This window comes from Rissa tridactyla, chromosome 2, assembly GCF_028500815.1.
Source record: "Rissa tridactyla isolate bRisTri1 chromosome 2, bRisTri1.patW.cur.20221130, whole genome shotgun sequence".
In the NCBI taxonomy this organism is placed as follows: Eukaryota; Metazoa; Chordata; class Aves; order Charadriiformes; family Laridae; genus Rissa; species Rissa tridactyla.
Window position 1 is genome coordinate 110,431,464 of NC_071467.1, and position 25,142 is coordinate 110,456,605.

Sequence of the window (25,142 nt, forward strand, 5' to 3'; positions counted from 1 at the left end):
AGAGTAGAAAAGCAGCTACCTCCAAAGAACGCGATACACCAACCTGCCCATGGCACGCCTATACTTACCTTTTCAGATCTCTGCATCTCTAAAACTGGCTCGGTTCAGGTTATGCCAAATACTATCTCAAAAATTCTTCTGATAGTAGTTCTGCTATGATAAAGCAGATTATTAAAACCACCAAAAGACCCATTTCAACACCCATTTCAGATTCTACTTAGCAGATTCAAAAAGGTTGCTCAAATACACTGGTTGTTGAATGGGAAACTGGAAGCGTGCAGCCGAGATTTAGACTCGCCAGCACTCCCAGGCAGGAGTCAGATGGGACCGGAAGGGCAGGAATTTTGTGGGAGGGCTCAGGAGTTGAGATAAGGTCACATACCCCACCACACTTGTATTCAAAACTTTGAAACGGGAGAGGGACGCAGCTGAGGGCTTTAGGATAGGATGACAGCCTGTAGTCGCCAGCAGGATTTCACAGGGTTCAAGGAGCAAAAGGGGAGAAAAGAACCGGTCAGGACAGAGCCGCTTTCAGCAACGGCAATGGGAACTGCTAATGAAAGACAACAGGAACTAAAGGGAATGATTAAGAGCTCCAGTATTTTATTGGCGAGTTCGACATCTGGTTAAACAATACGTACGTTTAAAGCTTGACATCCAGTAGCTCTCATATACAAACCATTGCGGTACCTCAGCAAATTTACAGGGCTGAATGAAAAGCCATTTGAACGCTGCAGGCTCCCAGCAGCAGGGCAGACAGGAGTAGGCAAGCAGGTTAGCTGGGAGGAATGGGAGGGGGACGGAGGATAGCGCGGGACATCCAGCTTTAGGCATCTGCCTTCCGTAGCTCAAATTAACCAGCTAATTTCCCCAGGCGCTCTCTATAGAAACAAGCTTCTCCAGAGGGTGATTCACTGCACGATGTTATACTGCTGCTCTACAGAGCTCCCATGAATTTAATCCCCTTTTCTTAGAGGAATGCTGCTCTCACCAGCAACTGCAGCGTGTGCCCAGGGTGACGTGGTGGCTAATTTTGATGCCTATAAATGGGGAGTGTGAATCTCCCTTCCCTTTGCCCTCCCTCCCCAGTTACCCGTTGTAAATTAGCATGTAAACAAGTGGTATTCACCCCATATTCACAGCTGAGGAGTTTGTCAAGTAACAGGACCTCTTGTGTGGTGCCATACATAGCGGATAGATATACAGAGATTTTAATTTCATTTCGATCCCAGATAGACTTTTTGCATTTTGCCACAAACCCACTTTTTCCCCTCATACAGCATCCGATCTGCTCAGGCAACGTCCACCACCTTGGTAAAGAAGTCCCTGCAAATGCTCAGTAAGGCATCCATTTGGGTGGACGAGCGCACGATCTGCCCACACAAATCTGCTGGCAACACACATGAGTTTCAATCCATTGAAGTCAATAGGAGGCTTTTCGCCGATTTTAACAAATAGAGTAAATTTAAAAAAAAAAAAAAAAAATCGCATGCAGAATCCATCAAGATCCAGTTGCTTCTAAAATGTGACTGATTTGGGAAAAAATACACAGCCTTTCCTTCCCTATTTCAAACTAACTGAACTGTATCCAACTTCTGAATGAACATGATTTACCTAAAGGAAGACTGTCTCCATCAATATTGACTGGCTGTAATTACGTACACATTCACAACATTTATGCTCCCTCGTTGAAAATTGCTCAAGTGATAACGTAAAAAAGAAATGATGGTTCTGTGCTTAAAAGAACAACTGTGCAGACTGAAGTTTGCTGCTATATTAACATAGCACCGGCAGATGCTGTAATTCGAAAGTAAAAGGCAAAGAGAGGAACTGCTCATAGTTTTGTGCACTGTTTAGGCTTTTCCTACAAACTAAAATGTTTCTTTAGGGAAGTGATAATGCCTTCATACGTGACCGTGGGACTACTGTAAAATGCTAAAGACCCATCCCCACAGGTGTCATACGCCGTAACCGCATGGCTATATTTGCAAATTGCTCCATTTTCCACAGTTCTATTCTAATTTTATCACTATTTCAAATGAATTTCACCGTTTCCAGGAGCGCGTTAGGTGGGGTTTTTTTTCTTAAAGTCAGGATGTATATTATTTTTAGCAGTGATCCATTCACATGCTGAATTAGATACAGAACACAAATGAAGGACAATAACATGCTGCTTCCAGTAAAAAAAAAAAAAAAAAAAAAAAGAAAAACATTTAGATTCAGTAGAAAGCAGGCAGGCCACGTGTTAGTTACTACTCTAATCTCTGCTGGAAAAAAGATTTCTATGTTGGCACAGGACACCAGAGAAATTAAGTGAGTGAACTCAACATGGCATCTACCAAGAGACAAGATATTTCTTCTCTTCTGGCTTGATACCAATGTAGATTCTGTTTGAAGGCAGATGATTTCCAATGTGAAAAAAAAAAAAAAAGCAACCAACCAAAAACCAAAACAACAACAAACAGGCACAACTACTAATTAGAGCAAACACACAGAACAATTCAGGGCGTCTGGAAGAAAAGGTCAGGACTGTGGTGGCACAAGTTCTGCAGATCAAGTAAAGAGGTGGAAAACTCACCAAGAACTTCATTCTAGCTAATACTTCTAATGAATAGTACTAAATGAGACACATCCCATTTTCAGACGTATCTGAATAGAGGGGGGGGGGGGGGAAAAAACCCTCAGGAGGTAAAATCATGTCTAGTATTTGCAGTCCTCCAGGATGTGCTCTCAGGGACATTTCCAAGTGAATCGAGTGGAGGCAACCACAGGAAAGCTTGTTGCTGCTAGGTTCCTATCTGCCTGGAAGGTCGGCAATGCACTGGAGCAGGGTAATGTCGCTTTGTTCTGGCACACACCAGAAGGCACAGGGTATAGCCCAGGCTCTCCAGCCCACCCAGAGAGCCTAGGAGTCACAACTAGTCACAAAGAAGGTAAGGAAACAGAAATAGCAACTGCTTGATGGCAACAGTGAGCTCTAGCCCTACAGCTTTCCCATCTGCCGCGTCCCTCCTTCCCTAAGAGCAGTCTCAGGAACAGATTTTCTCTGGCTGTTCACAGTGCTGCTGGATCACCTCAGCTAGGTCAAGACACCTCAAAATTCGCCACTTCTCAGCAGCCAGCTCCTCCTTGGATACCTGGCCCAGCAGTTTTTTAGCAAAGAGGTTCTGATCCTGCATGAAAAGGCCCACAGCAGACCTCGGAGCTTGAGGGAAGTTCTCCAGGCAACCACTTGTGAAACAGAAGTTGATTTTCTTTTCACGTCTCATCCCTGGTCCCCTTTCTTCAATCCAAGTCAGAGGTCTAGGGGGGAAAAGCAGAGAAAAAGAAGAGTATTTATGAAGAAATGGAATCAACAGTTATAGTTTATGCTTTTTTTCCCCTCAGCATTTACAGAAAATGCCCTTATAAGTGCACCATTTTTAAATTTCAGTCATTGCATATTCAGGTAACATGTTCTGACCAACATGCCTTGTGGTTACGAAGCTGAACACCAGGTAATAGTCTTAACTCTGCCACCACACCATCTAAGCTCTCTCCAGCTTTGTTTTCCTTAGGTACAAAGGGAAGCCAGCAGTGCCTAGCCATCTCACAGGGAAGAAGGAAGTTTAATCTGTTTGTTTGTAGACTCGGATGGAAAGTGCAGTTAAACATCCAAATATCTTGTGCATGATTCAATCACAGCTAAACTCACACAGCCCTCAATGTCTGCTTATTCCTCCAGCAAGAATAGTCACTCAGATACATACTGACAACCCAGGTGCTACTGTGCAAGCTGAACACCAGCCCTTTAGGATGGGCTGAACAGATGACAAGTTCACTCATGCAGACACTATCGTCTATACTCACAGAGTCATAAAATCGCCTAGGTTGGAACAGACCTTTCAGATCATCTAGTCCAACCATCAACCAAACTCTGACAAAAACCATCACTAATCTAAACTGTATCTCTGAGCACTGTCTACCCGTCTTTCAAATACCTCCAGGGATGGTGCCTCAACCACTTCCCTGGGCAGCCTGTTCCAATGCTTAAATAACCCTTTCACTGTAAAAATTTTTCCTAATATCCAGTCTAAACCTCCCCTGGCGCAACTTGAGGCCATTTCCTCTTGTCCTATCGCCTGTTAATTAGGTGAAGAGACCGACCCCACCTCTCTACACCCTCCTTTCAAGTAGTTGTAGAGAGCGGTGAGGTCTCCCCTCAGCCTCCTTTTCTCCAGGCTGAACAACCCCAGTTCCCTCAGCTGCTCCTCGTAAGTCTTGTTCTCCAGACCCCTCACCAGCTTCGTTGCCCTTCTCTGGACCCGCTCCAGCACCTCAGTGTCTCTTTTGTGGTGAGGGGCCCAAAACCGGCCACACTCTCTCTGAATTTTTCAAATACGTTTCTTTCTCTTCACTGGGCGCACCGAGTCAATCCTAGAGATTACACCAGAAGATGTCAATTTTGCCTGTCTCTGTTACACAGACTCTCAGGCAGGTCTTTCTTAATCAGAGCAAAGTCCTGTCTCATGCCGATGTGACAGCCACAGCCTCCAAGCCAAGTATCAGTGCTGCTGGCTATCAACTGGCATAGCTCACAGGTCCTTGCACTTTCCTCCCCAACTTCCCAGCTTGGCTGAGGAAAGAGGAGCCATGGGAGGTGCTGCATCACTTCAGAGGTCTTCACAGACTCTCTGGCCCACCACTGCAAATGCTTGCAGAGGCTTTGAGGAATGGTCCTCAACACAGCCACGATCCTCCCATCCTGCTCTTTTGTCAACTGCCTAAACCATGCCATCGCCTTTCTGCAGCTCATTCATCAGCACTCACTACTGCCTGTGTTTAGAGGATGCACATTATTTTTCTTACTTGGTTATTGATGGCCTTTCCACAGTCCTTTATGGCCCACTTTAGTCTGCCACTCACAAATTACGAGGGCATCAATAGCATGGAAGAATAAATTCTGTCTCCAAGTACTGCCCATTAAATCTTCAATATCATTAGGTCTGGAAAGAAAGTCCTTGTCAGTCTAGCCTGAACACACTCTGCAGAGCATTCAGCTTAACGATTCTGCACCTCTCATCTTTCATGCTTTAGGATCCAGTTTCTGTATTCAGATCATTGTATCAATGATTCTTTGCTCACCTGTACTGCCACATACACACCCTACAAATTAAGCCAGATGAACCTGGCTGAACAGAATAAAACAACTGGAGTTAAAAACAAACAAAAAAAAAGACTCAAATCACAGCCTGCAAAAATGCACCCCAAAAAAAGTCCTCAGAGGACTAATAAATGCAAAGACATCATGCATTTCAGGAAGTCCCAAGGGCTACGTGTCGCTGCAGGCCAGAAGGGTGCTTGAAGGCCATATCACTCGGTGTTTTCTATGTTCTCATCCTCCTTCCCCGAGGTGCTGGCTATTGACCTCAGTCAGAGGCAGGCCACGGAGCAAGCTGGGCTTTGCTCTGACTCAACAGAGCCAGTTTTGTGTTCTTATGACAGTAAACAGCAACAGAGGGTTCGGGCCAGTTATTCAAAGCTGCTTTATCTCAGGTAGGCAGGTATGAAGAAACCACTGGGCAGGCATAGGCAAAGATCCCCACCATGTAATAGAGTCCATTACATGATCCAAAACAGGCAGTGTCAATGCAGGGTCACCTCCCTGGGGTGATCTAGAGCAGACGCACACCAATGACCAGGCTCAGGGGTATTTTGTCTTCTCCTCTAGCTTGGGGAAGCCACTGAACCAGAAGCACAATCATACAGAGCAGGCACAATTTAATCAAAGTGATTAAATTGACTGATTTTGATCAGTGAGCAGGAAAATGTTGGGTTTACTAATAGATTTATCTTCTGTGATTGGATTTTTAGTTATTTACCTAGAGAGAGGCTGATTCTACTTGTTTGGTAACCAAAACATGTTAATTAACAACTACTACACTAAAATTAGTCCCTTTTTTGCTATAAAGATAAGTACGCTGCAAGCCTGCCCATTATTTAAGCAATTTTGTAGCATAAGAAACAAGTTTGTATTTTATGTCAGAAAATTGTGAAGAACTGCTGTTTTTTTCAATAGGTAATTTACCCATTTTCATTAAAGATCTGTATCAAAGTATTATCTGGCTACGCATGTAGTTAGTTATTTAGAACTGTTAGTAGTGTTACTTAGGAGAAACAAATGCAGCAATTTTGGTAGCTGAATAAAGCCCCTTTAAATATGTTGGCCAGTTAAAGAATAAAAAGAAAGTTTAACCAAACGCTAACAACTTGCTTTTACACAGACTTTTTACAAAGCAAGCACTATCTGCAGTGAAGAAACCATCCCGACTTTTTAATGATAATTTTGTCTTTCCAGATTTTAGACTGGCAGAGCTCTCCTAGTGACATTATATTCAGAGATTGGAAGGGACTTTCTGCTTTTCCGATTCCCTGTTTCTTCAAATAATGAGTGGCCCTAGTTGGACTGTCCTAGTTAAATAAACCAAAATGAAGTGAACACTCCTCATACCTGCAGAAGAATTAAGCTCGTTTCATGCTCAAAAGAATTTTGGGTACACTCAACTTAATATTTTACGCAGCAACTTCTGCAGAAAGCATGTATTACATGATTGTTTATGGATGCTCAATTTGAAGGGTTTTTTTTCAGACTTTGTAGGCTTAGATCTCAATACAAAAATAATTTCAAACATTTATTGCCAGAATATGTGTTCAGAAAATGTCTTCAATTTCTTTTAAACATCTTCCTTCTCACACCTTGAAAATGCCAATATATTTCGTTTACCATGCAATCAAAAAAAGGGCTACCTTACCTCAGATGGGAATTGGACAATTAGACTCTACCCCTAGTTAACATCAAAAGAGACATTGCCCAAATCATTACCTCTCCAGCTCACACTAAAAATTCATTTTTGACCTTTACTGAATGCAAGCTCTGTAATCCTGGGACAGGAAATGCAGTCCCAAACCAGCCGTGCTGTCAGTAGAGGTTTGGCTTTTCCCGGATTGCCCAATGTTTTATTGCAGAGAGGCTGTCAGCTCCACTGCCTTGGAAACACAACAGAGGCAGAGGTCATCTCTCAGATAGCTGGGCATCAGGCGTTAACAACACATCTCCAAAATGCACCCAGAGACAGATGAGCAGCCAGTGCGGGCTGTGCAGTGGAGGCAGACTATAGCCTTTGCACAAATCCCTGCTTAACAACCAGAACACAGGCTGCTGCGTTCTGCACCTGCTGTATTTTCCAAGGCAGAAAATAGGCTGAATTAACCTCATTTCTCAAGGTTAGCGTATTCTTGTCTTTCAAAAAAAAAGGATGAGAGAGCTCTCAGGAAAAGTGCAGACCTTTCCCATCCTTCAGCAAAATAAAGGTCGGGCAAATTAGAGCTGCAACACCACCACCATGGCCGGGCCATAACTTCACTTGATGAAGAGTGGGCCAAATTCTCTACTGCTGTAACTCCACTGACGTCAATGGGGGAAGGTCAGCAGGAAATATGGCCCCGCCACCGAACAAAATACAGGAACACTATGTAACTTTCCAGTCGGCGTAAATTATCCCAGAGGCATAAAGCTGACTGTCCCTGAGGTCATTAAAACACTCATGGTGACAAAACACTTTACTGACCCATGCAAATAGCTAGTAGGGGGCTAAGAAAAGCAGGTATCTGTTAGTGGTGTAGAGCAGGAAAAAAACAGCAATCCAGAAACAGTTCTGTATCTAGCAAATATCACACATAGCAGCCAAGAACTACCTAGGAGACAGGACAGCCAGGGAAACGTTTAAGCCACCCGCTAGTTCCACCTGCTGGAATTAGTTCAAAATTTCATTCTATATAGATCTTTACAGCTACTCGTGTTACTGGCAAATTGCTAAGAGGGTAAACAGAGCTTGTATACAGAGTTCTGTCCTCTCACAACTGCATTTTAAAGGGAATTAGAAACGATGTTTTATTTAAAGAGAGAGGAAGACTGCTAAGAGAAGATGCTAATCCCTCGATAAACTGCAGTGGGCTTTGTAGGACTGACTGCTAAAATGCTTAAGTAACAATGGTGTGAAACTAACAGTTCGAACGAGCCCTGATTATTCACTCCTCAAATAGCTAGTCCTTCAGGTTATTACTTTTTAAACAATAAGCTTATCTAAAATTCTTCAAGAAGTAAGCATTCATGTTTAGTGTCTTTTCCTTTTTTGGTTTGTTTTTGTTTTAAGTGTTCCATATATGTGCAACACAAAAAAAAGGATAATTTATTACAAATGAAGACAGGCCAGAATATTTTCCCATGGGGTCCCTTGCTCTCCCCAGTCTTCTCATCTGCCTCTTGTCATACGCCTATGAGGGGGTCATCTGGCTCAAAGGCAGTGTGCACTATACAGAAAAACAGGAAAATAGGAGTGAAGGGAAACAAACAAATTGTTCCATCACTGTTCCTATGTCCTAGCAAACATACAGCGCTTGGGTAACTTCTCTATATCTTTTCATGTCAGCCAATTCTCAAGTTGCACCTATGCATGCAGTAAACTGTCCTCATAAGTAACTTCAACCCAACTGAAAGGACTTGACCTCCATGCGGATGGCCCAGAATGACCAAACTGGAGAGTTTCCAGCAAAATACACCACCAGACTTTGGACCAAGTTGAGTACTCAATCCAAAGTACGAAACGCTATTTGATAGCAAGGCTATTGCTATCATATAGTAAATGGGAGATCAAACTCATTATCATAAAATGCATCATCAAAGAGTTTTCTGCAAGAAAGTCAGACTGCAATGACTAGAAAAAATTACAAGTAATCCTGGCTGCTGAATTCTGTCTGACACACATACGCAAAAAAAGCAAAACGACAAGAAGTGGGAGACAGACTGATGCCCTACTCAGAAAAAATCAAAGAAACTTCAGGACTGTGGAGCAGGCATTAGTCAAGAGCAAATTTTCCGCATTGGCCTTTCAGTCGTTCATTACACTTCTGCTTGAAATGTGCAATTTTATGTTAACCTCCAGCTACTACTACATATTAGCACAAGCATTAATGCTGTAAGCTAAGTATTATGACTAGCACATTACCTTTTCAAACAGTCATATATTTTCAACCTTTAAAGAAAGGTTAGCTTTCAACATACAATTAGAATGTCTGTTGCTAAACAAAAAATATCCTGCCTCTGAACAATTTTTCTGAGTGCAAGAGAAGGATATTTCAGTCTTGGGCATGGCAAAATGCCTTATGGGCCCATTCTCACATTCAGACATCAGCAAAGAGCAATTCAAACCACCTTGTGCTCCTCAGCAGACATTGTTTGGTGGTGGCTCTTTCTACCGTGATGACTAAAGGAAGCACATTCAGGTCTGTTTCTCTTACACACTTTCATGCCAGCATCCACCCATTCTGTTTCTACAAGAGGAAGAGCAGATGCAGAACTCCTGCAGATGATACCCAAGCTGCCTGGCTCACCTGCTGCCATGGCCATTACTCACTTCTTGTTTGCTGTCTGAAAATGAACAGTCATTCTGGAATAATTCTTATCCTTCTGCAATTCTCTGGTGGCAGAGGTAACAGTGAGATCTCCAAAGAGGTCAATCAGCCAAGTCAGTCGGGCAATTCCACTGAAAGCTGGAAATCCTGTTTTGTTTTCATCGAGGACGCTACCTGGTGTAACAACAGCAGAAAACCTTGAGAAATGGGAAAGAGAATAATGTCCTCCACATAGGAAAGGCTGAAGAAACTGCAGTGTTGCAGGCTTAGAGACCAGGGTGTAGAAATGTCGTGAGTGGATGGACTGAGTAGGAAAATCAACAAACATGGTCAACTTTGAAATGGATCAGTTGGTGAGCTACGACAGAGAAGGCTGCACAACGTACATATACAACAAAGCTTTCAAGATGTGTTGAGGACAGAAGGTTTTATGTAGATTCAACAAGCGACTAAAGCAGGGAGAAAACAATGGCTCAAAAATCTCTCCCCAGCTCTTCTGGGCCAAAGACCAGTATGGAACACTAAAGGTCCCCACTAGAAATTGGGACGCTTCCTCAGAGCTCATCCTCTTCTCCAAGGCCCATATGAATGAGAAATTGGTCGCTACCACCAAAGTACAGAAGGGATGAAGATGTACTCTCTCCTCCATACAACAAGGCACGGGTTTGCGTTCTTCAACGGATAGCAGAAAGAGATTAGCAAAGCAACAGCCTCTAGAAGACAACTTTTAAGGCAAAGATGTTTTCCAGACACTTCTGTAATTTCATGGAAATATCCAGAACTGATACCTGTGTCTCTAGTCAGTTTACAGACAGACTCTCATCTAAAAGGACTGAATGAAGCCTGGAAGGACTGGCATCTCTGTGGAGCAAGCAGACAAATCCAGATGGACTTCGATTTCCCCACAGCTACTGACCTGTGAAATGCAACGTTCCCTTCACCAGGTCTTTCCCAGCCACTTCTTTTTTCAGCTGCTTGTACTCTTCAGTCAGAAGTTCAATGTGCTCCACATGGAGGACTTTATCTGCCATTAACAAAAAAAAACCAAACAAAAACCAAAAAGACACCATAAATCAGGACAGATTCAATAAGAGCTTTCTGCGTGAATCAAAGGCACGTCTAAGCAGTAAAGGCTTCGCCAGTCACCAGTGGGAACTCACTTAGAAACGTTCTCACGCATGGCTGGCAAAATGTCAGGAAGAAAACCAAACACAGGTCCTGTGCTGAGGCATCAATCTGGGCTAAGGATTTTCAGGAGACAACCAATATAGAGACTACAGGAACAGTAGCCACTATGTTTAACAGAAACTCTGTAATAAAACCTAATACCCAACAAAGGCTGAAACATGAGTCTTCAAAGTAAAAGATGGATTAATTCTTGGCCTCTTTCCCCTCACATTTCCTTGTTCTGCATTTTTCCTCCCAGTGTAGTAGGAAAGAAAAAGGAGGCGAAAAAAATAGCATAACACTTAGACCCAGATTGTAACAATACATTAAGGAGCACATCCCTCCACTGCAATTAATTGGGATACTTTGGAATAGAGGCTATCCGATACACGTTGAATGTGGCCCTCATTCAAAAGGTGTTTTTCTGGAAGGCTTCCGGGACAGTCAATTTAGGCTGCTGACAGTAACTGCTGCTGCTTCGAGAGAAGAGGCATAAATTCTGCTCAATGGGAAGCCATTTGGCTAGCAACAAGGCAGCAAGTGATGTGGGTACAGGGAAACAGCAAAGCAGAAATCCTATACCTCCGGTGTTTTAGTACAAAAGTCACAAAGGAAATTTTTAAGAAGCAGTGGTATAAATAGTGCAGCTTGTCCAAAAGGTTTGCACTCTGCTCCTGCCCAGCACTGTTCTTTTCCTTGCAGCCCCATACATCTCCCCTGGCCTCGGCTGAACTGCCAGCTTCTGATCCTTGGCACTGCAGGGATGGGACCACACACTTTCCAGAAATAAAGAGATTTTTCTCAGACACAAGCCACCTTTCAAACAAGGATGCCTTTCTGCCCTACAATAGCATGAGCAGCTGTGTGTGACCAGCACATCACAAAGGCTAGAAGGCAGGGGAGGTGTTTACAGTTCTATTTTCAGGGAGAGAGAGGACAGGGAGGTACAATGGCTACACTCATGAAGTGCTTCACTATCACTGCAACAGAAGTTTCCTTTTCTAACTGCATTCTTAGCACCACAAGCAGAGACCAGTGCTTTTCCAAGGGCAAACGTACCTTACTCTTAGCATTGACATTTGTGTGTTTATTTCCCCATTGGCACACATCTTAAATCCTACATTGACTCATCTGTGAGATGGGCATACTCCCTTGTGCGTCATTATTAATGGACTGGAGCCCTGCCTTTGAGTGTGATGCCTTTGGTGCTACCCAACAAGTAATGCTGTTTACACTCTTGAGAACAAATGTGTTACCTTTCTTCTCAGCCATCTCCCAGAGCTCATGGGCCGCCTTAGCAGACAAAGCCAGGGGGTACTCAACGAGGACATGTTTCCCAGCTTCTAAAAACATTCTGAAAGGGATACAAGATCAGTCTTTAAAAAGTATATCATCCTAGGCTGGACATTAGGAAAAAATTCTTCACAGAAAGGGTGGTTAGAGACTGGAATAGGCTGCCCAGGGAGGTGGTGGAGTCACCGTCCCTGAATGTGTTTAAGACTCCTTTAGACATAGTGTTAAGGGAAATGGTGTAAGGGAGAACTTTGTAGAGTGGAGATGATGGTTGGACTCGATGATCCCAAGGGTATTTTCCAACCTAAATGATTCTATGATTCTATGATAATCATCTCTCTCCCACAGGTAGCCCCATCTGGAAAAATGCGCTACGTGGAGTAAAAGAAATAAATGGCTACTTTCCTAGCAAGGATGATGTGGTGGCTGTAACGCACGTTTAAATACCAGGAAAGCTGGGGTTTAATTCTCCTTTTTCCACAAAATTCCTTTACTTACCTACAGCAAGTCACTAAAATGCTGCAGCATTGAGCACTGCAATTTCTAACTTCCAGACACTTGAGTGGCTGGAGTGGGACACTGGAGTGCCCTTCCTCTATATAAACTGTGAGGAAAGGCTTTGAATCCTGTTTTAAGTTGCCTGTTCATCAAACACAGGTACGCAATTGGAATTACTTGGGAAATGAGTGCATCTTGAATCCTACCCTCTTCCAGGGCTTATTGGGTGCTCTAGGTAACTCGCTATCATTCACTTCAGACTTCTAGTCTGGCAGTCTCTCCTCCAGTGTCCACATCCCCTCCTGCAGCTCCTCTATGCTTCTAAATTACAGGGGAAAGGGTGGGAAAAGAGAACAAAAGAAAAAACTCAAAATACCTGATGGTTTCTTCATGGCTCCTGTTCTCTGTGCTGATGAAGGCTGCCTGTATCTCTTTGCTTCTTAGAGCATCTTCCAGGCTAATCTGCTTGGCCTCATTAATATTGCCAAAACTTCTCCTGCGTATTAGCATAAATACAACCAGAGTGTAACCAGCACAATCCATTCTTCCCAACGACATGTTGTGCAGCAGCACTTAGAAATTGTTCCCATGGACCACTGTCTCACTGAGTTCAACTGGGGTAGAACAAAGGCAGCTTGTGATCCAGGAAGGGCACGAGGACTTACAGACAGATGTGAAGTGCACAAAAGAACAAAACACATGGGCCAGTGTGTGGGTGGTGGTATCAGTACAGAAACTGTCCTACTATTGAAGTGTAAAGTGGGTTTTGGTTTTGGTGTATTTTGGGGTTTTTTTAATAAGCATCCCTACCAAAGAGCCATTTTAAAACAGTGACTTGAAAGAGGACAGTGCTCTTAGGGGAGAACTTCCTCTCAGCATGCTGGAAAACACAGGCAAAAGCACTTGAGTTGGCAGGGACACATGCAACTACAAGTGCAGATAAGCAGGAGAGGGACAAAGCAGATGCACGGCTATGATGGCTCCTAACTCACAACACGCACACCATGTCAGTGCTAAGGAGAAGGGTCTCTTGGCCACCACCCTGAGTACGTCTCCACCTGAAAATGAAACACACACACTCCCCGCAAAAGCCTTGTGCATTAGCAAAAACTGGAGCAGACACCTTGACAGTGTAAGGATAGGTGACGGAGGGCACGAGGGTAGGCCACAAGCAGGATTTGAAAGCAAAGACTGGTCATGTCTGCGTGTGATTGGGATGCAAAGAGCAAGGCAACAAATCCAAGCAACCTGTCTGCGAATTTTGCATTTCGACAGCACTGTTTCTCACCAGAAGTAGTGGAAGCCCTATCTTTAGTGTTGTTCAAGGCTAGTCGTAGCACTAGCAAAGGCATCAGGGAACCAAGAGTGTATTCGGCAGGGACATAAACTGGATGACTTAACAGGTCCTTCCAGTCTCAAACAACCCTGACTGCATGACTTAAATAGAGCTGGAAAAATACATTCACAGTCTGAGATCCATATATGTACTGCCTAACTGTTTAAAACCTTTATGCTCTGCTGTTATGGGGCAGAGAGTAGTATACACTTAATTTCCACAGCTCCAAGCTAGTGAGAAAAACTCTTGTTCTCTAACAGGCAACCTTACTGTATGTACTAAATTAAGGGATTTTCTTTAAAGGCATCTACAGGTTCAGCACCTGATTTAAAAAAAAAGTACAATGTTATGATGAAGTTGCAGTATTAGGAGCTTTACAACATGTTTCTGTAAAAAAAAAACAAAAAACACCACAACTTTTTTAAAACTCTGTAAAACTTCTTGTGTTTTTTAAACATTTCTACAAATGTCATGCAGACATTAGCTCATTAGTGTCATTGTCGTCTGTACCGTCCTAAACCTACAGGAAATTTCAGTCAGACAGAACTGCACTTCTTTTTTATCACACAGATCCTGCAGCGAGAATGTCTCTCAGCTTTCATTTTAGTCATTTCTTCAAGGTATCTCACTGAGGTAACCTATTTGCTCCCTCTTGAAAAGCTTTCTGTGCTCATTTCCTAGCTGCCACTCAGAATGACAGCCATATTTACATAAACTTTCCCTTTTCAGACAGCCTTAATTATAAGAGAAATAGAAAACTTTGGATATTCACCCCTCGCCCCCCTCAAATGATACTCCCCCACATGGAAAGGCGTGTGCACCAGAAGAAAGAAATGTTACAATATCCATATTAAACATGCTAAAATGAAATTTCTAACCTGGATACAAAGCCCAAGAGTTTCAGGTGCTCAGAAGGGCTAGAAGGCATTGGATTCATCAGGTCTCGGATCCGTGCTAAGCCAGCAATTCCAACTCCAACCACCACAGTCCCAAACATTTTGTTAATCTAACTGAAGAAAAAAAAAAAAAGCAACATTTTTTTTCTTTTAGCGGGGAGAGGAGCAGCTGGGGAGGGGAGGTGGGAGGATGGATTACTCTTGAGCTCTGCTTTCATACAGCCAAACCTTCTTCAGATGTCAGCAACCAGCTACCAGAGATGTGATGCCATAGACTACTGAACTCTCTCACATCCCATTGAAATGTGGTCAAGCGGTTCAGCCCGGCACAGGACTGGTCTTGAGACTAGTATTTAACAGCTATTAGATCACAGCTCTGGCACAGAGCTCTTCCTTTCCGTGAATAGAAGGCAGACTTCAAAAGTGAGCCGTTCTTCTATTTATATCGCCGCTTCCACGCTGGAAAGGAGCCAAAAGGTTCTGCAAACCCAGCAGAGCTTTATATAAACCCTGCTGACTTCCTGAGCGTCTGCAGCACAGCCTGCCCTGAGCTGCCACACGGACATTTGCAGCGCGCGGCAGCATAGCCGGAATACTTTGGAACAGGAAGCAAAGAGCATCTTTTCTTCCCCCATGTAACCACTGGCATGTCCGACAATATCAAGACACAACCAACCCTCTGATAATTCAGTCAAGATGCTTGCTTGATATTTCCATGCACGAAGAAAGCTCTGCCATCTCTTTAATGACAAGCAGATATGTCCTCGAGATTTACATCTCCCAAAAGGACATCCCTGCCACAATTGCATCATATGGAGGACGAGCCAGGTATTTCTCTCGCTGGCCGGGCTGCTGGGCCACTGGCAATAAATTCTCCTGTTGCTTTTATGATTTGCCATTGATTTGCGGAAGCACTGGGCAACTGGTGTAACCTTTCAAACCTGCACGGTTACCAAACCCCAAAGACTAGTGACACATTGCAAAGTAATTTTCATTTTCAGATTTACAGGAAAAACGGCTGGAAACCAAGCCAAGTCAGCCCCTCTGCATTTTTTATTACTTCCATCCTCCCACATGCCTTCAAACTGTTTCATAGAATCATAGAAAGGTTCTGGTTGGAAGGAACCTTAAAGACCATCTAGTTCTAACCCCCCTGCCATGGGCAGGTACACCTCCCACTAGACCAGGCTGCGCAAAGCCCCATCCAGCCTGGCCTTGAACACTTCCAGGGATGGGGCATCCACAACTTCCCTCGGCAACCTGTTCCAGTGCCTCACCACCCTCACAGCAAAGAATTTCTTCTGTTTCAGTGTTCTTCTTGCCACTGCCAATGCCTTCACCTGAGTGAACTCTTTCATTAACTTCCACTACCTGGCTGCAACCTTTCAAATCCTTCCGAGACTTAAATGGATAAATGGACAACCCCGCTTCACTCCTCCTTGTGACTCTTGTCTGACAGGATCAGAGTGCAGCAGCACAGCTGTGAGTAACTGTTCAGACAGCGCTAGGGGTTGACAGCTGCTAAGACATTACATCAACCGGCACAAAGAAAAAACAAAATAAAAGAAAGTCCCTCTCCAATCACATGTCATGTCTGGATTTTGTTTTTCTATAAGCTCCTGCCTATGTATATATTCCTGAACTCTGCTAACTTTATACATGCCAAAAGGGTACAATACACAGCGGTGTCTTTTATATTAAAGAAGAAATGAGTGATATTGGAAGATTTCTCTAGGGGGATTACAGTGACATTTCATTACCAAATATTTGAGGTATAACATGATGACATTGGTCACCTGGGAAGAGAGATGTACAGGGCTGAGAGAGATGGGAGGAAAGGAGTCTAACATAACCACACAACCCATTTTCAGTTCCACCCACAGGCAGAGTCCTGGGCTGAGCTCTCAGTTACACTTGCTTTTTTCTACGGCCAAAGAAACAAGAGACTGCTACTTGCAGAAAGATTTTGGTTGGAAGGAGCCCCTAGAGGTCACCCAATCCAAACCCCACTGAGCTGTACTAGGGCCATGCTGAGCTCTGACTGTCCCCACAGATGGGAATATGGCAACCTCCTAGGGCCCTTGCTGCAGCGTTTGATCACCCTGACAGGAAGAACATCTTCCTAGTATCCACTCAGAGCTCCCTGCATTGCCTTCTACCATTTCACTACCCATCTTCCAAAAGACTGTGGCTCCAGCTCCTCTACATCCTCTCATCAGAAAGCTGTAGGAAGCAATAATACCCCCCTTTACCCTTCTTTTCTGGAGGCTGGACAAACCCAGATTCCTCCGTTGCTCCTCATTCATCATCTGCTCCAGCAGATGACCATTCTTTGTTCCCCTCCACTGGACTCCAGCCAGAGAGTCCCCATCCTGTACTGGTGCACAGGGTTATTCCACCCTGGACAACAACTCCACATCTGCCTTTGCTGAATTTCATGATGTTCCTGTCTGCTATTTCTGCAGCCTGCCCAGGCCCCTCTGGTGTACTGACCACTCGCCCCAGTTTGATTTCATCCACAGACTTGCTGAAGTTGCACTCCGTCCCATTGTCCAGGTCATTAATAACGACATTTAACAGTACTGGCCTTGGTATCAATCCCAAGGGATGCTACTAAGTGGTTGGACTAGTTCATTGTCTGTTGCTTGAACTTTGTGTCACAGATCACAAATCTTTGAGACAATTTCCCACCCACCTTATAGCTCATTTGATTCACATCTCACCAATTTGGCCATAAGAATACTACACGAGACCACACCAAGGGCCTTGCTAAAGTCAAGCTAAAAGCCATTCACTGTTTTCCTCTTGTCGACTGGGTCAATCATCTCACCATGAAAGGCAACAGGATTGGTCAGACACGATTTGCCCTTGGTAAATCCAACACTGGCTGGTCACAAATGCTTTCTTGGAGCTCTTGTGCTTGAAGACGGCTTCTAGGAGGATTTGATCTATTACCTTCCTACGGACTTGGGTGAGGCTGACCAGCCTGCTGTTCCTAGGACACTCACACTTTCCCTCTTTGAAGATGAGCACAATATTTGCCCTCCCTTTTCCAGCCACCAGAAACCTCCTGTGATTGCCAGGTGTCCTCACAGTGACATCAGCCAGGTCCCTCAGCACCCTTGGAAGTACGTTGTCTGGTCCTGTAGATCAAGCTCAGCCTCTCTGCCCCACATGGCAGTCTCCCACACGACCTTGTCAAGCAGAGCCATCAAAGAGCCAAAAAACTGCTCTTCTGAATTGTATGGTTGTAATTCTTTAAAATTCAGATTCACAAAGGGCTCCAGTGTGAATCAGGACCGGGTCAGCAGAGGTTTAGAAGCAGTCCAGCTGGAGAGCAGCTGATCAGGGGCTTACTTTAAGCTCAGAAATTTTCAAGGTTACTGGAGCGTTAAGTTGTTAATGTTTGCCTAGTGTCTTTAGTGGGGTTGGGAGTGGGAGTCACACAGCAGACAAATTCCCCTGAAGCTCCTACAGTCATCTTGTTTCCAAGAAATGCCTTTTTTTTTTTCTGGTGAGCTGCTGACCTCCGCTTCAATGAAGTGGAGAAGGTGGGGGAGCTGCCTACCTTCTTGCACTGCCATGAACAAAGAACATCTCTCAGCAGATGCTCAGGTTGCAGAACATCAACATTTTTGCTTCTCCTTTGAAAAAACTTTCCTAGTTTCATCTGATGAAGAACTTCTGACCTCCCCAAAAGTCACATTTAAGAGAAGCAAGATGATTTCAACCTAGGAACAAAAACGGTTACTATGCAACCTGTTGCCATAGCAACAGGCCATTCGGTCCAGGTCAAGGGTTTACAGGCTAATACGGTATCCACATGGAAAGAGACAGCTACTAAATGTACATTACAGAACTTTTGCTTATGCGCATAGCTAAGAGAAAAATCGCTATGTCTGCATCCCTGCTGCTGCTTTTTATTACCCTCATTTTGCTCACACAACAAATCCTGGAGCTGCTCAGGGAGAAAGGTACATTAGATGGTTTTTGGAACTGTCATGAACAAGGTAAGAGCAGAATAGAGAATACTGATCTGAGAGTCCAGATGAATATATGAAAATTTACTCCTTATTTCAAACCTTTATACTAGGATAACAGCTACAGTTATCTTTCAAGTACAAAAATGATGAAAGAGGAAGCCCAAACCTTAAACTGCAGTGCCTGCCTCTTCCATGCCTTTTCTTAAGATAGGTGACCTCAGTTAAAGCTTTGACAAAAAGATTTTAGAGGCATTTTCAAGGCTGCTGAACTTTGGCTCCTGTCATACTGAAAAATTGTACAGTAAGTGATACAACAGTACATCAGCCAGCACCCAAAAGCATTTTTCTCCACCCTTTCCTAACTGGCTATATGAAAGCAAAGGGGCTGGTGAGAAGATTAGAAAGGGATGTCCTTCGTGGTTACAGCTTGTGATTTAAGAGTGCCTCCCACCGCCCAGCAGCAACCGCCCTGGCCTGGTCGCAGGCAGCTCTGCCAGCTGCACAAAGGGTCCCCTCTGAACCAGGATGGGGGACTTAGTGGCTCCAGACTGGTGCAGGACCTCTTTCCCACTGACAGCCCACACAAGTGGCTCCTCTTACCAAGAGAGGATGAGCTCTGCATGACACAGAGGCAGACCCAAGAAAGGCATCTAGCTGAGGAGGATCATTTATCCTACACAGATACATCATCGTCCCATCATCCCAAGTATTCTTGCAAAACTTATCAGTAAAACAGGCAGTGGAGTATGCCTAAAGGGATCAGTCACACAGCAAATGTGCTCCTCCCCACTGCAATCACAGAGGGACTTCAACCCCTACATCTCAAAACCCCTAATGCTCACAGTAGTAAGCTTTAGGGAAGCGAGGCTTACCTCTGTTTTGTGCAACATTGCTAAGGCCATGCAAAGCCAGTGCGGAGGCAAGATAAAAGGCAGAACTTAAGAATTATCTCCCCTTCAAGAAAACTTTTCATGGCATACCTAGACATTACAGGATGAGAAAAAGGTACCTTCTCTGATGAAATACAGAGAATTTCAGTAAGCCTCATGCATTCTCCCTGCAGTTTTCAAAGTCTCATTCCCACAGGTATGAATGAGTGACTCGCATCAGAAATCAAAATATTTTGCAATTAATGTCACCTGCAATAGCATAACACTGATGTGGGAGGCTGTCCTGGAGCACTCCCAGCCTGGTCTGTTTAAGTGTGCTACTTAAAGTGACTACCATTTTACTGCCACGCATATCTTAAGAGTAGCAGAAGCCTCGCAGATGAGTACTTAATCTGAAAAGGCTGCTATCAAGGTTAGTTCACTTTTGCATACTCAACAGTTGAACCATTTCACCGCCACAGTAATTCCTCAGCAATTTTCACTCTCTCCAGCACCCCCTCCTATACCCATCACAGCTTTGCTTACATTAAATCTATAACTCTACCAAGCCTGAGTGGTGACATATGTTGTCATTTCCTTCCTGCCACTAATAAATACACCACACAATCCCCACTGACCTGGAAGCCACCTCCCACTGCTCCGAAGAGTAAAGGGGGGCTCATACGGCCAAGGGCCAGCAACTGGGGAGACTGGGATTCAGGGGTAGCTACTGGGCAGATGGAGTGTCTGAGCCCAGCTGCTGGCGGGATCCACCAGCAGACCTCTATCCTGCTCAGCCAGAGAGGGAAGCAGGATACAGCTGCTGGTGTTGTCTGTGTTTGTGCAAGCGCTCTGTCTGTGTGTGATCTCTGCAACCGGCCATGTACATGTGTATATACATGGTGTATATATGTGCTCTGTGTGCATGTGCTGACTGCAAATATGTTTTCAGCCTCACGACTGCTTGGACCTGGGAGCATGGAGCTGCAGCAGCCTCAACCCTCTCAGGCTGCCAGATTCAACCTGGTATTTTCCCCTAACTTAAGCCAGATTGGACCGATGAAGTGCTCCAGAGCTCCCTGTGCAGCAGACTTGTGGATCAGCCATCACAGAGAACATTTTCTCTGTTACAGCAGCAAAGCTCTGAGACAAGGCTTGCAGCGTCTTCCTCTACGTAAGTTTTAGGGGAACACTGGACAGACATCAGCAGTCACTGTAAAATCAACAAGTTGAAAACTTGAGGTCCCTTCTATCCTTACATCTCCGATTTCAAATACCCAGAGCCCTGGTAGATGCTGTACTAAGGCTGCTGGTACATGTTGTAGCCTGCGCTACCATATCTTACTCTCATATTGTTTGATCATAGCAAGACGCATCTGCCTGGAGCAGAGAAAGCAGAAGCTGAACAGTGTGGCTTTTGTTACTGTTGTTTTTTAGAAGGGAAGAACTGCACCGATGCTCCAATTTAACAGCCTGTTCAAAGGCATAAATATCCTTTGTTCTGCAGGAAACCACTTATGCACTTTAACCTCTGTATGCGCTGAAGTACCTTGGGGAAGCAGACCCAACAACAGGCTCACTAATTTTAACTGAAGGCAGAACTTGAAGAAAAAGGATAAACAGAAATGGAGGCAAAGGAAATAATTGTTCGAATGCTAACATGCTGGAGCGGGAGTCTGCGTTTTTGCTCTGCCTTTGCTGCAACCTAGAGATAAAAGTAAAGCCCTTCTGCAAGGCTGAGACAGTCAAGAAGGCAACTCCCAACACTCTGTCCCTCTGTTTCTTCTCCTTAAAAGCATTGACTGAACATAAAATGACAGTGACAGAGGAATTTTCCTGAAAACATGCCAAGACCATTTACAGTCTCCATACTTCAGAGGAAAACAACTGCACCCAGAAGTTGTAGAGGAACCCCATTTTTCCTTGAGAGCTGTTTGTTATGGTCCTAAATATCAACCCTCCCCAGTGCCTCTCCATCTCTCCACCCATCTCTCTGGCTATCGCAACCCAAGTCACAGTCTCCTGGCAGGCACGCAGGCTCTGGTAGGTGAGTTACACCTTCAAGGCACCAACTCTCGCAGAGGTTTGCCAGCAGAAAACAGTCTCTCATCCTGACTGGCACCACTGTACCTTGGAAACCGCCAGAGCGGGCTTTTCTTCTTAATTTTTAAATGCCATTTGAACAATACACCTGCACCGGCTTAAATTTACACGCAGGCTTATTTGCCTGGCTTTTCTGATTAAATTTTGGTTTTCCAGCTGGCTGCCAAAGCTGAAGTTGATATAGTTATGTTGAGATACGGCCAGATGCTGTGTTACAGCTGCCAAACAAGCACCTCTACTATATGCAGTGATGGTTAATAATAAATGGCTGCACTTGTAACAGATAGACTGTCTCCAGCATTAGTACCTAAGCAGAAAGGAAAACAGTTATTAAAACATACTTCTGCGACTTAACTCTACTAACTCCAGAGTCTGCAGCAGTCCTGACTGCCATCACAGAAAGCCTTCTCTCCACAGCCTGCAACTCCACACCTGCAGCAAAAACATCTCACAAAACTAATATAAAACCGTGAGAGGTACTGGAAGAATCTGCAAATCTGTTTTTAATACATGACATATTCCACCCTGTGGAGGACTGAATCAGAAGTGCTGCGAGGTACGTGCATGGGTAGGAAAGATAATTTTGTCCCGTTGCCCTTCTCTGTCTGCAGTCACCCTTTGTGGTTCAGATTTGGTTGCTAGTCTGAAGAGGAAAAACCAAGACAAATAAAACTTCTGAGATGGAGTCCCAGGGATGTGCAGAAAAGCTAAGCCCTCAGTCTGGCTCATCTGTTTGAAACTCTACCCTGAGATAACCTGTATTGTTTCATTTTGGGGGGGGAAATGGTGATTTGTGCACTTTGTTCCTTTGTGGGTTTTCAGAGAACAGGTTGAAAACTAAAGGAGTTCTTGGCCTGGCTACGGCTCAGGCCTTCACCTCCTTGGGAGCCTGCACCAAACCACTGCTACTTCAGTTAAGGGGTCGAGTGCGTCCTTCACAACCACCACCCTACTTACAGAATCATATGTTCTAATGTTAAGTTTCCAGGAACTACTCCGGAATGAATTACAGAGAGTCTTGTGAAACTTCTGGTGGGTAAATAAACAATTCCACGTAACTGCAGCCTCATCCCAGCTATTCTTTAAACCAAAAGGCTGCTTGTATGTGGCTAATTAGTACATGACTAAAGCAGAGAGAACCACAAACAGTCCTAAAAATTTCTTCCAGGCTTTAATGTGCTATAACAATTTTTGAAAGTGAATTTGTCTACGGTGGTAGAAGGAGAGAGGAGTGTTTTAACAAACGACTGTCAGTTACTTTGGAGTGAAGTCCAATTTTAGATGAGCACGCAGGAGAATGAGCAGTGGTACGGAACTATCAGCAATTCACAGATCCTAATTTTCCCTGGGATCAAACAATATTATCGCTACACTACCAGTCTGTGCCTGAACACAGGCTGGAGAAAATAACCCTGAGTAAAGCTAAAAATGGTACTAGCTCAAAGAAAAAAAGGCACAAAACACATCCTCCACCACTATTTGGACTTAATACCCACGTAAACACTAAAGCTATCACATAGTTGAACTCTGCGAGGTCCCTGTGGATTTGTGGTCAACCATGTCCCCTACATGGTTCCCCACAGAACAATAAAGCCACCAGAGTAAAACCTCCACACGGCTAAGCAGCTGAACACTAATAACTGAGACTCTGCTTAAACACCTATTTCTTACAAAGATATTGCTGTTTTGTGGTGACTCTTACACTTTTTAAAATTGAGAGCTTTTCAAGTTCCATTAAAACATCCAACCATACCTGCATTTTTGGGGAAACTTTACTAGAAGCTAATCACAAGAGGTGTAGCTGACAGGCCAGAGATCTGAGACATGCCAAATAACCTCAGCACTTCCCTTCCCTCCCTGTGCTGCTCATTTTGTTTTTGCTGTGTCACCTACGAAAAGAAGATGCTTCTCCATCTCACTTGATAGTTTTACGAATGCTTTGCAGGTAAAATCCAATGCCAGGAGCGGCCTCCAAGCCTTTGCTTTAATACAAATGAAAGTGACGATGGACAATTACAGAAAAATGTTCTGAAATATTTTCTCAGTTACTACACCTGGCCCTGAATTTCCCTGCCCATCACTGCAGTCCTTTCCATAAGCCTTTTTTTCTTCAGAGTGCCTAGCGAATGCAGAGCTGGGCTGGGCAGAAGCAGGGAAGCTGCGTTTCCAGGCTGTATTCCTACTTTCTTCCAGAAGTTTACTGGGTGACCTACAGCAAGCCAATCACATCCCCTTTCCCTGTCATTCCTCCCAATTCAAGAGTAGGGGAAACCTCTCTCCTATGTAAAGCACTCTCAGACCTACTGAAGATAAGTGCAATGTAAGAAATAGGTATTATTACAGCCTCTCTTCTTTGCTGTAGGAAATCCCACACAGATCAGACATCTAGAAAAGGTGGCTACAATTAAGGTTTGTATTGAAATACCTATATTAAACAATGCCATCTAATGCATGACACAAAAAATTGGTTTTTTCTTTCCTTTCTCTTGCTGTTAAAGTCATCTGAAACCCGAACCCTCCACGGAATTACATGCATGCTTCGCTTTAATCACGAGTAATTCCATTTATATCAATGAGAATACTCCTACAAGCACATAAAGAAATAAGAGCTTTTGCTGTTTACTGCAATATTAGTAGGCACAAGAACAAAACACATATCCAGCCACAAGTATGGTCTTTTAATATCTTTATGGACTCAATCCAATAGATGATACCTATCTTCCGGTCCGCTAAAGGTCACTGCATCCCAGATCTGTAACAGGCTGACCTATTTTGAGAATTCGCCAAACGAAAAAAGCACTCCCGCTACATGCCGCAGTCACCATAAAGATACTGCTTGGCTGATGAAATCCTCTGCCTCCATCATTAGCGTAATGGCAACTCATAACACCAGAAGCCTGCCACATACTCTCTTCAGAGTAAATAATATATACATAAATTGTAGCTGGTCAGACATTGGGCATCACAACACTCAAGAATCCCGCAGGCCAGCCACTGGCCTGCTCTCTCAGGAAGAGTTAGTCTGCAATTCACTGTGATTTAGCAGTCAAGTAGTCCTGATATGCTACTTATCTGCTACAATTGTCCCAAGAAACTGAAAACACCTTTACCAAAACATCAGCCACTAGCGGGGACATTTGGTATCCTACTTAAACCCTACTGATAAGAAAGTTAATTAAAAAAAAAAAAAAATTAAAGGTAACAGGAATGCTGTAAAAGCTTCTTTCCCACAGTACTTCAACTGCACATTAGATCCCATGCAAAATTTTAGGGAGAACAATGCTTTCTTTGTTTGAAAGCATTGCAAAACATTGCAAAAACAAACACCACATGTCCCCTTCTGATTCCTAGGAAGGATCCCTATCAAACCCTACAAGCAGAGAGGCAGTTTTATATGCCAAGAAGATGGCTAAATTACCCACTAATTTTGATTTGCCTGTACAGTCAGACAGCTCTGAGCATGCCTAAACCTGACTGAACCTCCCAGTGTGCCAGCCTGCGTGGCACACTCAGGCTCACGCTCAGGGTTGACAAACAAGCAAAAGAA

The 25,142-nt window shown here is 44.0% G+C and overlaps 1 protein-coding gene across 5 annotated transcripts in view; it reads right to left on the reverse strand.

The window, feature by feature from the left end:
* Positions 1–581: 581 nt before the first annotated feature.
* BLVRA (biliverdin reductase A) overlaps positions 582–25,142 on the reverse strand; it is a 32,133-nt gene continuing 7,572 nt past the window's right edge. Inside the window, exons 1-7 of one of the 5 annotated variants that reach the window (XM_054192449.1) lie at positions 14,861–15,035; positions 14,623–14,754; positions 12,785–12,904; positions 11,874–11,971; positions 10,367–10,474; positions 9,453–9,624; positions 582–3,303 (exon numbers count right to left, since the gene is read on the reverse strand). In XM_054192449.1, coding sequence (XP_054048424.1) covers positions 3,030–3,303; positions 9,453–9,624; positions 10,367–10,474; positions 11,874–11,971; positions 12,785–12,904; positions 14,623–14,741 — 891 coding nt within the window. In that variant the 5' untranslated portion in view covers positions 14,742–14,754; positions 14,861–15,035 and the 3' untranslated portion in view covers positions 582–3,029. The other 4 variants (XM_054192448.1, XM_054192451.1, XM_054192450.1 and 1 more) reach the window with 4 other exon arrangements.